General features: G+C 47.1%; 1 protein-coding gene across 11 annotated transcripts in view; it reads left to right on the plus strand.

The window, feature by feature from the left end:
- The window catches only part of NBR1 (NBR1 autophagy cargo receptor), a 42,560-nt gene that overhangs the window by 25,204 nt on the left and 4,612 nt on the right, over positions 1–12,744 (plus strand). For 8 of the 11 annotated variants that reach the window (XM_063629104.1, XM_063629108.1, XM_055256904.2 and 5 more), the window contains 7 exons: positions 78–153; positions 1,600–1,710; positions 1,970–2,134; positions 5,217–5,661; positions 6,742–6,836; positions 7,714–7,771; positions 9,341–9,446. In XM_063629104.1, coding sequence (XP_063485174.1) covers positions 78–153; positions 1,600–1,710; positions 1,970–2,134; positions 5,217–5,661; positions 6,742–6,836; positions 7,714–7,771; positions 9,341–9,446 — 1,056 coding nt within the window. The remainder of the gene's footprint in view (positions 1–77; positions 154–1,599; positions 1,711–1,969; positions 2,135–5,216; positions 5,662–6,741; positions 6,837–7,713; positions 7,772–9,340; positions 9,447–12,744) is intronic. The other 3 variants (XR_010118184.1, XM_063629109.1, XM_063629110.1) reach the window with 3 other exon arrangements.

A 12,744-nucleotide genomic window follows, 5' to 3' on the forward strand; every position in this document is an offset into this window, starting at 1 on the left:
GGAAATGGTCTACAGGTCCCATCAAGACATGGCTCCAGCATGCACTCCAAACAGCCTAACATTGTCTTTTTTTATAGGACCTGCTGTCCTTTGAGCTGTTGGATATAAACATTGTTCAAGAGTTGGAGAGAGTGCCCCACAACACCCCTGTGGGTAAGAATGTCACTCATTTCATCTTGTTCATCTTACTAATAGGCACAAAAGTACCACAGCCTAGACACTGGTAGTGTTTTATTCTGAGGAAATGGCAAGGATTTCTCCCACAATAGGACAGTAAAGCAGCAATCATGGATCCGTTTTCCTTCTTTCCTGTCCTTTGTCAAAAGCAACAACATGTTGGGCATGGTGGCTCGTGTCTATAATTCTAGCTCTTTGGGAGGCCAAGGCAGGAGGATCACTTGAGGCCAGGGTTTGAGACCAGCCTGGGCAACATGGTGAAACCCCCATCTCTACAAAAATTACTTTTAAAAATTAGCTGGGTGTGGCCAGGCACGGTGGCTCACGCCTGTAATCCCAGCACTTTGGGAAGCCGAGGCGGGCAGATCACCTGAGGTCAGGAGTTTGAGACCAGCCTGACCAACATGGAGAAACCCCTTCTCTACTAAAAATACAAAATTAGCCTGGCATCGTGGCACATGCCTGTAATCCCAACTACTCGGGAGGCTGAGGCAGGAGAATTGCTTGAACCCAGAAGGTGGAGGTTGCAGTGAGCTGAGATTGCACCATTGCACTCCAGTCAGGACAACAAGAGCAAAACTCCATCTCAAAAAAAAAAAAAAAAAAAAAATCAGTTCGGCATGGTGGCCTGTACCTGTGGTCCCAGCTACCAGGGAGACTGAAGTGGGAGAATCTCCTGATCCCAGGAGGCAGAGGCTGCAGTGAGCCAGGATTGTGCCACTGCTCTCCAGCCTGGACGACAGAGTGAAACCCAATCTCAAAAAACAACAAAAAAAAAGAGGCTGGGCATGGTGGCTCACGCCTGTAATCCCAGCACCTTGGGAGGCCAAGGCGGGTGGATCACAAGGTCAGAAGTTCAAGACCAGCCTGGCCAAGATGGTGAAACCCCATCTCTACTAAAAATACAAAAATTAGCCCAGCGTAGTGGCAGGTGCCTGTAATCCCAGCTACTCGGGAGGCTGAGTTAGAGAGTTGCTTGAACCCGGGAGGCAGAGGTTGCAGTGAGCCGAGATTATGCCACTGCATTCTAGCCTGGGTGACAGAGCAAGACTCCATCTCAAAAAAAAATAAATAAATAAAAAAAAAAAGCAATAAAACAAATTCGTGCAAGGCTTTTCCACTATAAAGCAATCCTCTTCTCTTCTTTTTCCTCTACATATTTGTGTCCTTTTGTTCCTTTATGTTCATGGTTTTGTGTCTTGGCCACAGCTTTCCAGGCTAAATAACTGTGATTCTGCCTGCATTGATTGTTCTGAGATATTTTGCATACTTACTGGTCTGGAGAAATTTTTTGTAACAGACCTCAAAGCATATCTTGGTCTGCAGGAGGCAAAAAGCCCACGAACTGCTACTTCTGGACACTGACTATTGATGATATGATACTTTCTCTTGATTGATGGTTCTCCTGTCTTCATTCTCCAGATATGACTCCCTGCATGTCTCCTCTGCCACATGACAGTCCTTTAATAGAGAAGCCAGGCTTGGGGCAGATAGAGGAAGAGAATGAAGGGGCAGGATTTAAAGCACTTCCTGGTAAGGGATTAAACATTTTTAAAGTATTTGCATCCTCCCTTTCCATATCATACCCTATTTTACAGCTATCCCCTACTGACCCTACTTTAGCACGTAAATGCGCTTTCTTTCTGTAGCATCTCGTGTTTTGAAGTCTCCTCACCTTCACGTGGCACACATAGCGGCTATTCCTTGGTTTAGTTTTAGCATGGGTAATGACTGGTGAATGTTCCTCAGCACTTTAAACACCAAGTGCAGACAAGGTTCGTGTGTCTTTCAGATTCTATGGTGTCAGTAAAGAGGAAGGCTGAGAATATTGCTTCTGTGGAGGAAGCAGAAGAAGACCTGAGTGGGACCCAGTTTGTGTGTGAGACAGTAATCCGATCCCTTACCTTGGATGCTGCCCCAGACCACAACCCTCCTTGCAGACAGAAGTCCTTGCAGAGTGAGTGTCCTTGCATTTCCCTCACCTAGCAGGGTGGCACCTGAATTGTGACTTCCAGACTTGACTAGTTAGATGTCCTCTTCTTCACTGAGACTGAAGGGAGAGTGATCTTAGTTAGAAGTTCCGATCTTGGCGGAGCGTGGTGGCTCAAGCCTGTAATCCCAGAACTTTGGGAGGCCGAGGCGGGCGGATCACAAGGTCAGGAGATCGAGACCATCCTGGCTAACATGGTGAAATCCCGTCTCTACTAAAAATACAAAAAATTAGCCTGGCGAGGTGGCGGGTGCCTGTAGTCCCAGCTACTTGGGAGGCTGAGGCAGGAGAATGGCGTGAACCCGGGAGGCGGAGCTTGCAGTGAGCCAAGATCGTGCCACTGCACTCCAGCCTGGGCGACAAAGCGAGACTCTGTCTCAAAAAAAAAAAAAAAGAAAAAAGAAATTCTGATCTTGTGTGTGTCTTTAAACTCTACGTATGCTACCTGACTGTTCTAATTAGAGCATCAGGAGCAAAGAAGCCACCATACTCATTTCTCCATCTTCTCAGGGGCAGAATTACAGCTGCATTCCACAGTGGAATAGCAGCCAGTTGTGCTGCCTGGATTCTGCAGTAAGGAATCTTCCTGTAATTTGACAGAGCTCCTTAGCAGAGACCCCTATGGGCAGCCTAGTTGTCTGCTTTCTCCAAGGGCAGCAGTCCCAGAAACAGTGGATAGAAGCAGGAGTACCAACAAAGTTTCTCAAGGTTAAATTCTGCTGTAATAAATACCTTTATAGGCTGGGCGCGGTGGCTCACCCTTGTAATCCCAGCACTTTTATGAGGCTGAGGTGGGTGGATCACCTGAGGTTGGGAGTTCGAGACCAGCCTGACCAACATGGAGAAACCCCATCTCTACTAAAAATACAAAAACTTAGCCGGGCGTGGTGGCTACATGCCTGGGATTACATGCCTGTAATCCCAGGTACTTGGGAGGCTGAGGCAAGAGAATCACTTTAACTCGGGAGGCGAAGGCTGTGATTAGCCGAGGTGGCGCCATTGCACTCCAGCCTGGCAACAAGAGTGAAACTCCGTCTCAAAAAAAAAAAAGGAATAAATACCTTTATAACAGAAACTTCTAGGTATCAGATAGATAGAACCAATAGCATATATTTTAAGAAGTATCCAAAAATTCAAATAAACTGTGTCAAAATAATATTGGAGAATCTCTTTATTATAATCAAATTTGACCTATATCTTTAAATATTATTTATCTTACTTTTGTTTAAAGTATACATGTAAGGCCAGGCGCAGTGGCTCATGCCTGTAATCCCAGCACTTTGTGAGGCCGAGGCGGGCAGATCACGAGCTCAGGAGTTTGAGACCAGCCTGACCAACATGGTGAAACCCCATCTCTACTAAAAATACAAAAATTAGCTGGGCGTGGTAGCGTGTGCCTGTGATCCAGCTACTCAAGACGCTGAGGCAGGAGAATTGCTTGAACCCAGGAAGCAGAGGTTGCAGTGAGCCGAGATCCCGCCACTGCACTCCAGCCTGGGTGACAGAGCGAGACTCCGTCTAAAAAAATAATAATAAAGTGTACATGTGGCCAGGTGCGGTGGCTCATACCTGTAATCCCAGCACGTTGGGAGGCCGAGGCGGGTGGCTCATGAGGTCAGGAGATCAAGACCATCCTGGCTGACACGGTGAAACCCCATCTCTACTAAAAATACAAAAAATAAGCTGGGTGTGGTGGCGGGCACACCTGTAGTCCCAGCTACTCAGGAGGCTGAGGCAGGAGAATGGCGTGAACCTGGGAGGCGGAGCTTGCAGTGAGCCAAGATCATGCTACTGCACTTCAGCCTGGGCAACAGAGTGAGACTCCATCTCAAATCAATCAGTCATGTATATCTTTATTTTTTTTCCACATGTGTGTACAAATACATAACAAAAAGCTCTGGAAAGACAATACCAAAATGTTCACAGCTGTTATTTGATAGGATTTATGGGGAATTTTTTTTTTTTTTTTTGAGATAAGGTCTCACTGTCGCCCAGGCTAAGGTGCGAGTAGCAAGTTTATGGCTCATTGCAGCCACAACATCCTGGGCTCCTCCTACCTCTGTTTCCCAAGCAACTGGAACCACAGCCACGTGCCACCACAATGAGCTAAAATTTTTTTTTTTTTTCTGTAGAGATGGGATTTCGCCATGTTGCCCAGGCTGGTCTCGAACTCCTAAGCTCAAGCAGTCTGCCTGCCTTGGCCTCCCAACATGCTGGGATTTTAGGCATAAGCCACCACACATGGCCTGGGTAGCTTTTTTTTTTTTTTTTTTTGGGACACAGTCTCTGTCACCCAGGCTGGAGTGCAGCAGCGTGGTCTCGGCTGACTGCAACCTCTGCCTTCCCAGGTTCATGCCATTCTCCTGCCTCAGCCTCCCAAATAGCTGGCACTATAGGTGCCCGCTACCACGCCCAGCTAATTTTTTTGTATTTTTAGTAGAGATGGGGTTTCACCATGTTAGCCAGGATGCCCTTGATCTCCTGACCTTGTGATCCACCCACATCGGCCTCCCAAAGTGCTGGGATTACAAGGGTGAGCCACTGCGCCCGGCCCTGGGTAGCTTTTTTATATCCTTTTTTTACCCCCTCAAACATGATTGGCCAGTTTTCTCCCATGACTGCATCATCTTTGTAAAGAAGAGGAGGAGATAGGCATATAATCCTGCAATACTCATCTCCTAGCTTTTCCTCTTTTTATAGCACTGTTAGTGTATCAGTTTTGGTTTAAACTCTACTCAGTATATTAACCATCACATAAAAAGGAAAAGGGAAGGGATGGAGCTGCCTCCTTTTATGATTCATAGAGCTTCTTGCAAGCCTGGGTGTTTCTGCCTACCTTGTTTCTGTGAGCTTTGATTCTATTTTGTTTTGCATAGTCTTCAAACTTAGAATATGGTCATGGTTCCAGAACCAGCCCTTCCCTTTAGTTCTTCTCTCTCTTCTGGCTTTCATAATTCTAGCTCATGATCCACAAGGCTTTACCAAGTAAGGATAGTACTTAGGCCTTCTTTTAGCTTCCACCTTAAAATTGGTTGCTTTCATCCTTTAGTGAAATTTGCCTTGCCTGAAGAAGGACCACTTGGAGATGAGAGGGAGGAGATTGTCCATATCACTGAGGAAGAAGCTGTCATGGAGGAGGAGGAGGAGGAAGAGGAGGAGGAGGAGGAGGATGAGCTCAGAGATGAAGTTCAAAGTCAGTCCTCTGCTTCCTCAGAGGATTACATCATCATCCTGCCTGAGTGCTTTGATACCAGCCGCCCCCTGGGGGATTCCATGTACAGCTCTGCGCTCTCACAGCCAGGCCTGGAGCGAGGTGCTGAAGGCGAGCCTGGGGTTGAGGCTGGGCAGGAACCAGCTGAGGCTGGGGAGAGACTCCCTGGAGGGGAGAACCAGCCACAGGAGCACAGCATAAGTGACATCCTCACGACCTCGCAGACTCTGGAAACAGTGCCCCTAATCCCAGAGGTAGTGGAGCTTCCACCGCCACTGCCCAGGTACCACTCACAGCCCCCGCAGCTGGGGTGTTCTTCAGAGGTGAAATAAAGAGAGGCACCGACCTGATCTCAAAACCTGTTTTTTCCTCAGTATGGAAAGAGACTATTTTCCATAGTAAAGTCTGAATTTAGATGAATAAAAGTTGTATTTCCCAGTATTTGTGGATTCTGGATTTAAAGAAATATTTTAGTTGGCCTTAAATTATCTGAGTATAGTCTGTCTGCTTATATTTTGATTATTGAGAGCTGGTTGTGTTTTTTTTTTTTTTTTTTTTTTTTTTGAGATAGGGTCTCACTCTATTGCCCAGGCTGGAGTGCAGTGGCACAATCTTGGCTCACTGCCACCTCTGCCTCTGAGGCTCAAGCAATCCTCCCACATCGGCCCTCTGAGTAGCTGGGACTATAGGCGTGGGCCACCACACCCAGCTAATTTATGTATTTACTGTAGAAGTGGGGTTTTGCCACGTTGTCCAGGCTGGTCTTGAACTCCTGGCCTTAAGCAATCCAACTGCCTGGGTCTCCTAAAATGCTGGGATTACAGGTGTGAGCCACTATGCCTGGCTGAGAGCCAGTTTTTAAACACAAACATCCCTGGACCTTCCCTCCTTGTTTCATTGACTCTTCAGTAAAGGCAGCAAAAACTCAACCAAAACAGCCATAATTAGGAAGTTAAATCCATTATGGGAAAAAAACACTATAAAACCAAACCAATTATTTTTAATTCTCTGGTGAATCTATCTGAATCATTCTTGTCTCCTAATAGTAGGAAAAATGCTGGAGCCTTGACTATAATGTAAACCATTCTCCCCAAAAGCTAGACATTTCCGTTTATTGACACCACTTGATATAGGTAGGACATGACCAGACTGAAGCCAACATTTCTAGCTTGCCTGTGGCTAAAGAGGAAAATGGGGTAGAAGGTAGCCCTTATGATGGAACCCTAAATCCAGACATGTGATCTGGATCAGAAATGTGAAGCCTCTGTAGAGAATTTGGCACTGCTGTGCTGTGTTTACTATTTCTCCACTGTTGCCATAAGTGCCTTTTCAATTTATTTTCCATATTGTGTCTTTCTGAAAGGAGCCCTCCTTGTGTACCTCATCATGGTTCCCCAGGAGTGGATTTACCAGTTACCATACCAGAAGTTTCTTCAGTCCCTGATCAGATCAGAGGAGGTAATGATCAGCCTAAGCTTTTTCTCATTTTCTCTGCTCCTGTCTAATGGAAACCAGGTATAAATAGTCTCTCTCTCTTCGTGATTCTTGGCAGTTTTTAGAAACTTGCCCTTCACAGGCTGGGCATGGTGGCTCACACCTGTAATCCCAACACTTTAGGAGGCCAAGGCAGGCGGATCATAGGGTCAGGAGTTCAAGACCAACCTGGCCAACATAGTGAAACCCTGTCTCTACCAAAAAATAGCAAAAATTAGCCGGACATGGTGGCGGGCACCTGTAATCCCAGCTACTTGGGACGCTGAGGCAGGAGAATCACATCAACCTGGGAGGCGGAGGTTGGAGTGAGCCGAGATCGCACCGTTGCACTCCAGCCCAGGCAACAGTGCGAGACTCCGTCTAAAAAAAAACAAACAAAAAAATCTTGCCCTTCACTCTCTCCATGCCCCTCCTGCATACTCTAATTTCTATTATCTGGCTGAATATATCGTTAGACCTCATAGAGGTAGTGGAAAGAACACAGGCTTTGGAGCCAAACAGTCTAGATTCCAGCTCCATGTCCACCTTTCCTGACTAGCAGTTCAGCAGGTTTCTAATGGCTGAGAGTCTGTTTTCTTACTACAAAATATATCAGTGTGTTAGGATTATAGAGTTGATTTTTCTGATTCAATAAACAGTCATCTTGCATTGCATTTCTGGACAGTTTCTCCTTATCACTTAAACTACCCTTAAAACTTCCCAAATACTTAAAAAAAAAAAAAAAAAGACTTCAAACACTGTGATCAGATTGCCACCTGCCTCAATAATAGCCTTGCTGTGAGTTAGGAAACAGTAGGTGCTTATGGATGCTGCGTCTAACCAACAGCTCTTTTGCTTTTAGAGCGCAGAGGCTCATCAGGACTTGTAAACAGCAGACAGAAGAGCTATGACCACTCAAGGTAACAACCTTGTGCAGTCTCTTTTTTCAGAAGCAGGTGGATATTCTCGTATTCCTTCTGCTCAAAAGGGCCTCTCACAGTATGTACCCATCTTCAGAGAGCAGAGAAACGGAGCCCTCGTTCCTTCTTGTTCTTGTTTCTTCTAAAGGCTTTGAGCGACACTGAACAAACAGCTAAAGCTGATGTTTAAGAGTGTTCTATTTGGGACCGGGCGCAGTGGCTCACGCTTGTAATCCCAGCACTTTGGGAGGCCGAGGCGGGTGGATCACGAGGTCAGGAGATCGAGACCACGGTGAAACCCCGTCTCTACTAAAAATACAAAAAAATTAGCCGGGCGTGGTGGCGGGCGCCTGTAGTCCCAGCTACTCGGAGAGGCTGAGGCAGGAGAATGGCGTGAACCCGGGAGGCGGAGCTTGCAGTGAGCCAAGATTGCGCCACTGCACTCCAGCCTGGGCGACACAGCGAGACTCCGTCTCAAAAAAAAAAAAGAATGTTCTATTTGGGAGGCCGAGGCGGGTGGATCATGAGGTCAGGAGTTCAAGATCAACCTGGCCAACATAGCGAAACCCCGTCTCTACTAAAAATACAAAAATTAGATAGGCATGGTGGTGGGCGCCTGTAATCCCAGCTACTCAGGAGGCTGAGGTGGGAGAATTGCTTGAACCCAGGAGGCGGAGGTTGCAGTGAGCTGAGATTGCACCATTGCACTCCAGCCTGGCTGACAAGTGAAACAACATCAAAAAAAAAAAGAGTGTTTTAGGCCGAGCGCGGTGGCTGAAGCCTGTAATCCCAGCACTTTGGGAGGCCGAGGCGGGCGGATCACGAGGTCAGGAGATCGAGACCATCCTGGCTAACACGGTGAAACCCCGTCTCTACTAAAAATACAAAAAATTAGCCGGGCGTGGTGGCGGGCGCCTGTAGTCCCAGCTACTTGGGAGGCTGAGGCAGGAGAATGGTGTGAACCCAGGAGGTGGAGGTTGCGGTGAGCCGAGATCGCGCCACTGCACTCCAGCCTTGGGGACAGAGAAAGACTCCGTCTCAAAAAAAAAAAAAAAGAGTGTCTTATGTTCCAGACAAGGAAATAATGTCCCCAAATTACCTCACTCTTAGCACTGGGGAAAAGGCAGAAAGGTTAAGCCCAGTATACATTTAAATAATTTTTTCTTGGACATACCTGGTTCTCTGCTCCCACTCATATTAGGCCAGTGTCCAGAGAATCACATTTCCTTTGCAAGGTGTTTTCTCTGAGAGAATAATTGAGCAGACAAACTGTTGATATCCTGGTGTGTCCTCGATCACATTAATTTTCAGCTAGGAATGAGAGCCGTCATGGTTACCAGAGTGGTGTGTTTCCTGCAGTGCCCATATCTTGCACCAGTAGAGCTGGGCCCTCTATCAAACCATGATTTGTAGCTATAAAGCTGATAATGAAAGCAATCGTGTTCTCTTTTTCCATCTGATTTTTTTCTCTTAAGGAAATCTTATTTTCTTCCAAGGATTAGAGCCCAGATTATCTTGTAAAAAGGTAATGATTTGTGTTTGGGGAGATAATTTGGTTTTCCTCTACAGGCACCATCATGGGAGCAGCATTGCTGGAGGACTGGTGAAGGGGGCTTTGTCTGTTGCTGCCTCTGCATACAAGGCCCTGTTTGCTGGGCCACCAGTCACTGCACAGGTCAGTGTGTGTGTTTTATTTTCCTGAATCTCAACTCCATGTCACCAGTGAAAGTGATGGCATCTGTCTGGGTTGAAGAGTAATATGGCATTGTGGAAAGGGCATAGGCTTTAGATTTAGCCTTTAGTTAACACACGACACAACTCTGCCACTTTTTTTTTTTTTTTTTTTTTTTTTTGAGACAGAGTCTCGCTGTGTTGCCCAGGCTGGAGTGCAGTGGCACGATCTTGGCTCACTACAAGCTCCACCTCCTGGGTACACGCCATTATCCTGACTCAGCCTCCCAAGTAGCTGGGACTACAGGCGCCTGCCACCACGCCCAGCTAATTTTTTGTACTTTTTAGTAGAGACGATGTTTCACTGTGTTAGCCAGGATGGTCTTGATCTCGTGACCTCGTGATCTGCCCGCCTCGGCCTCCCAAAGTGCTGGGATTACAGGCATGAGCCACCGCGCCCGGCCAACTCTGCCACTTTCTAACTATATGACTTTAACCAAGTTACGTAAGGGAAGAAAAGAGAAGAATCTATTATTGATGATCTATTAATATTTTCTATAGAGAGAAGCTATTCTAGGTGTTGGCACTATGGCATGAATAAAACACTAATTCTTGGCCAGGTATGGTGGCTCTTAACCTGTAATCCTAGCCCTTTGGGAGGCCAAGGTGGGAGAATTGCTTGAGCCCAGGAGTTTGAGACCAGCCTGGGCAACATAGTGAGACCCCCATCTCTACAAAAAAATTTAAAAATTAGATAAGTATGGCCGGGTGCGGTGGCTCATGCCTCTAATCTCAGTACTTTGGGAGGCCGAGGCGGGTGGATCACGAGGTCAGGAGATCGAGACCATCCTGGCCAACATGGTGAAACCCTGTCTCTACTAAAAATACAAAAATTAGCTGGGCGTGGTGGCAGGTGCCTGTAGTCCCAGCTACTCGGGAGGCTGAGGCAGGAGAATTGCTTGATCCAGGGAGTCAGAGCTTGCAGTGAGCCAAGATGGTGCCACAGCACTCCAGCTTGGCGACAGAACGAGACTCCATCTCAAAAAAAAAAAGTATGATGGCATGCACCTATAGTCCCAGTTACTTGGGAAACTAAGGTGGGAGGATCACTTGAGCCCAGGAGGTTGAAGCTGCCGTAGTGAGCCACAATGGAGCCACTGCACTCCAGCTTGGGTGACAGAGCGAGACCCTGTCTCAAAAAACAACAAAAAAGACACTGAGTCCTGCCCAAAAACTATGGGAAACAAGTGAGGTGCATGGATACTTAAAGTACATAGTAAGATACTATGCTGTCCAGGTGTGGTGGCTCATACCTGTAATCCCAGCACTTTGGAAGGCTTAGGCGGGTGGATCATGAGGTAAGGAGATCGAGACCATCCTGGCCAACATGATGAAACCCCGTCTCTACTAAAAACACAAAAATTAGCCGGGCACGGTGATGTGTGCCTGTAATCCCAGCTACTTGGGAGGCTGAGGCAGGAGAATCACTTGAACCTGGGAGGTGGAGGTTGCAGTGAGCTGAGATCGTGCCACTGCACTCCAGCCTGGGCAACAGAGTGAGACTCCATCTCAAAAAAAAAAAAAGATACTATGCCAGTGCTATCAGACAGATGAAACACTTCAGCCTGGTGTGCCCAAGTAAGGCTTTCTGGTAGATGATGCCTGAACTGAATCCTAAAGGACAGAGTAAATGTTCATCAGTAAAGAGGGAGGGAAAGGGCATTGTAGACAGTGTAGCCAGTAAAAAAGACTTGGAAATGTGAGCATGGAGTGCGAATCTGGTCTGAGAAGAAGAGTAAGACGAAAAAAGACCGGCTGGGCTTGGTGGCTCACACCTGTAATCCCAGCAGGTTGGGAGGCCGAGGCGAGTGGATTATTTGCATCCAGGAGTTCAAGACCAGTTTGGGCAACAGGGCAAAACCCCGTCTCTACTAAAAATATAAAAGATTAGCTGGGCATGGTGGTATACGCCTGTGGTCCCAGATACGCAAGAGGCCGAGGTTGGGAAGATCACTTCAGCCTGGGAGGCAGAGGTTGCAGTGAGCTGAGATCACACCACTGAACTCCAGTATGGGTGACAGAGTGAGACCCTGTCTCAAAAAAGAAAAAAAAAACAAGGCCGGGTGTGGTGGCTCACGCCTGTAATCCCAACACTTTGGGAGGCTGAGGCAGGTGGATCATGAGGTCAGGAGTTCGAGACCAGCCTGACCCACATGGTGAAACCTCCATCTCTACTAAAAATACAAAAAGTAGCTAGGCGTGGTGACGTGCCTGTAATCCCAGCCACTCAGGAGGCCGAGGCAGGAGAATCGCTTGAACCTGGGAGGTGGACATTGCAGTGAGCTGAGATTGCGCCACTGCACTTCAGCCTGGGTGACAGAGTGAGACTCTGTCTCAAAAAAAAAAAAAAAAAAAAAAGAAAAAGAAAAACAGACCAAATATGTAGGCAGGATGCTGTGTTATGAGGTTTGGATTTTATTTTAAGGCTAATTAATAGGAGGAGCGATTGAAGGGTTTTAAGGAAGTGATTGACATGATGAGATCTGTTCTTAGTAAGATTACCTGCTACACTGTAGAGGCTGGTAGAGCCAGTAAAGAAATCCAGCTGGGCGTAGTGTCTCATGCCTGTAATCCCAGCACTTTGGGAGGCCGAGGCGGGCAGATCACCAGGTCAGGAGTTCGAGACCAGCCTGGCCAATATGGTGAAGTCCCATCTCTACTAAAAATACAAAAATTGCCGGGCGTGGTGGCACGTGCCTGTAGTCCCAGCTACTTGGGAGTCTGAGGCAGAAGAATTGCTTGAACCTGGGAAGCAGAGGTTGCAGTGAGCTGAAATCATGCCACTGCACTCCAGCTTGGGTAACAGAGCGAGACTCCGTCTCAAAAAAAAAAAAAAAAGGGAAGTCCCTAAGAGAATCCATGTATTGGTGGAAAGGAAGGGTAGAAAAGATAATTAAGAGATGGAAATGGCATAACTTTGAGATGATGATTAAGTGGCTAAAAGGAAGTCAAGGATAGGCTGGGCACGGTGGCTCACATCTGTAATTTCAGCACTTTGGGAGGCCAAGGTGGGCAGATCACTTGAGGTCAGGAGTTTGAGACCAGCCTGGGTAACATAGTGAAACCCTATCTCTACAAAAAATACAAAGAAATTAGCTGGACTTGGTGGCACACACCTGTAGTCCCAGCTACTTGGGGGGCTTAGGTGGGAGAATAGCTTGAGCCCCAGAGGCAGAGGCTGCAGTGAGCTGTGGTCATGCCACTGCACTCCGGCCTGGGCAACAAAGCCAGACACTATCTTG

The sequence above is a fragment of the Symphalangus syndactylus genome, chromosome 20 (assembly GCF_028878055.3).
Source record: "Symphalangus syndactylus isolate Jambi chromosome 20, NHGRI_mSymSyn1-v2.1_pri, whole genome shotgun sequence".
Taxonomy (NCBI): domain Eukaryota; kingdom Metazoa; phylum Chordata; class Mammalia; order Primates; family Hylobatidae; genus Symphalangus; species Symphalangus syndactylus.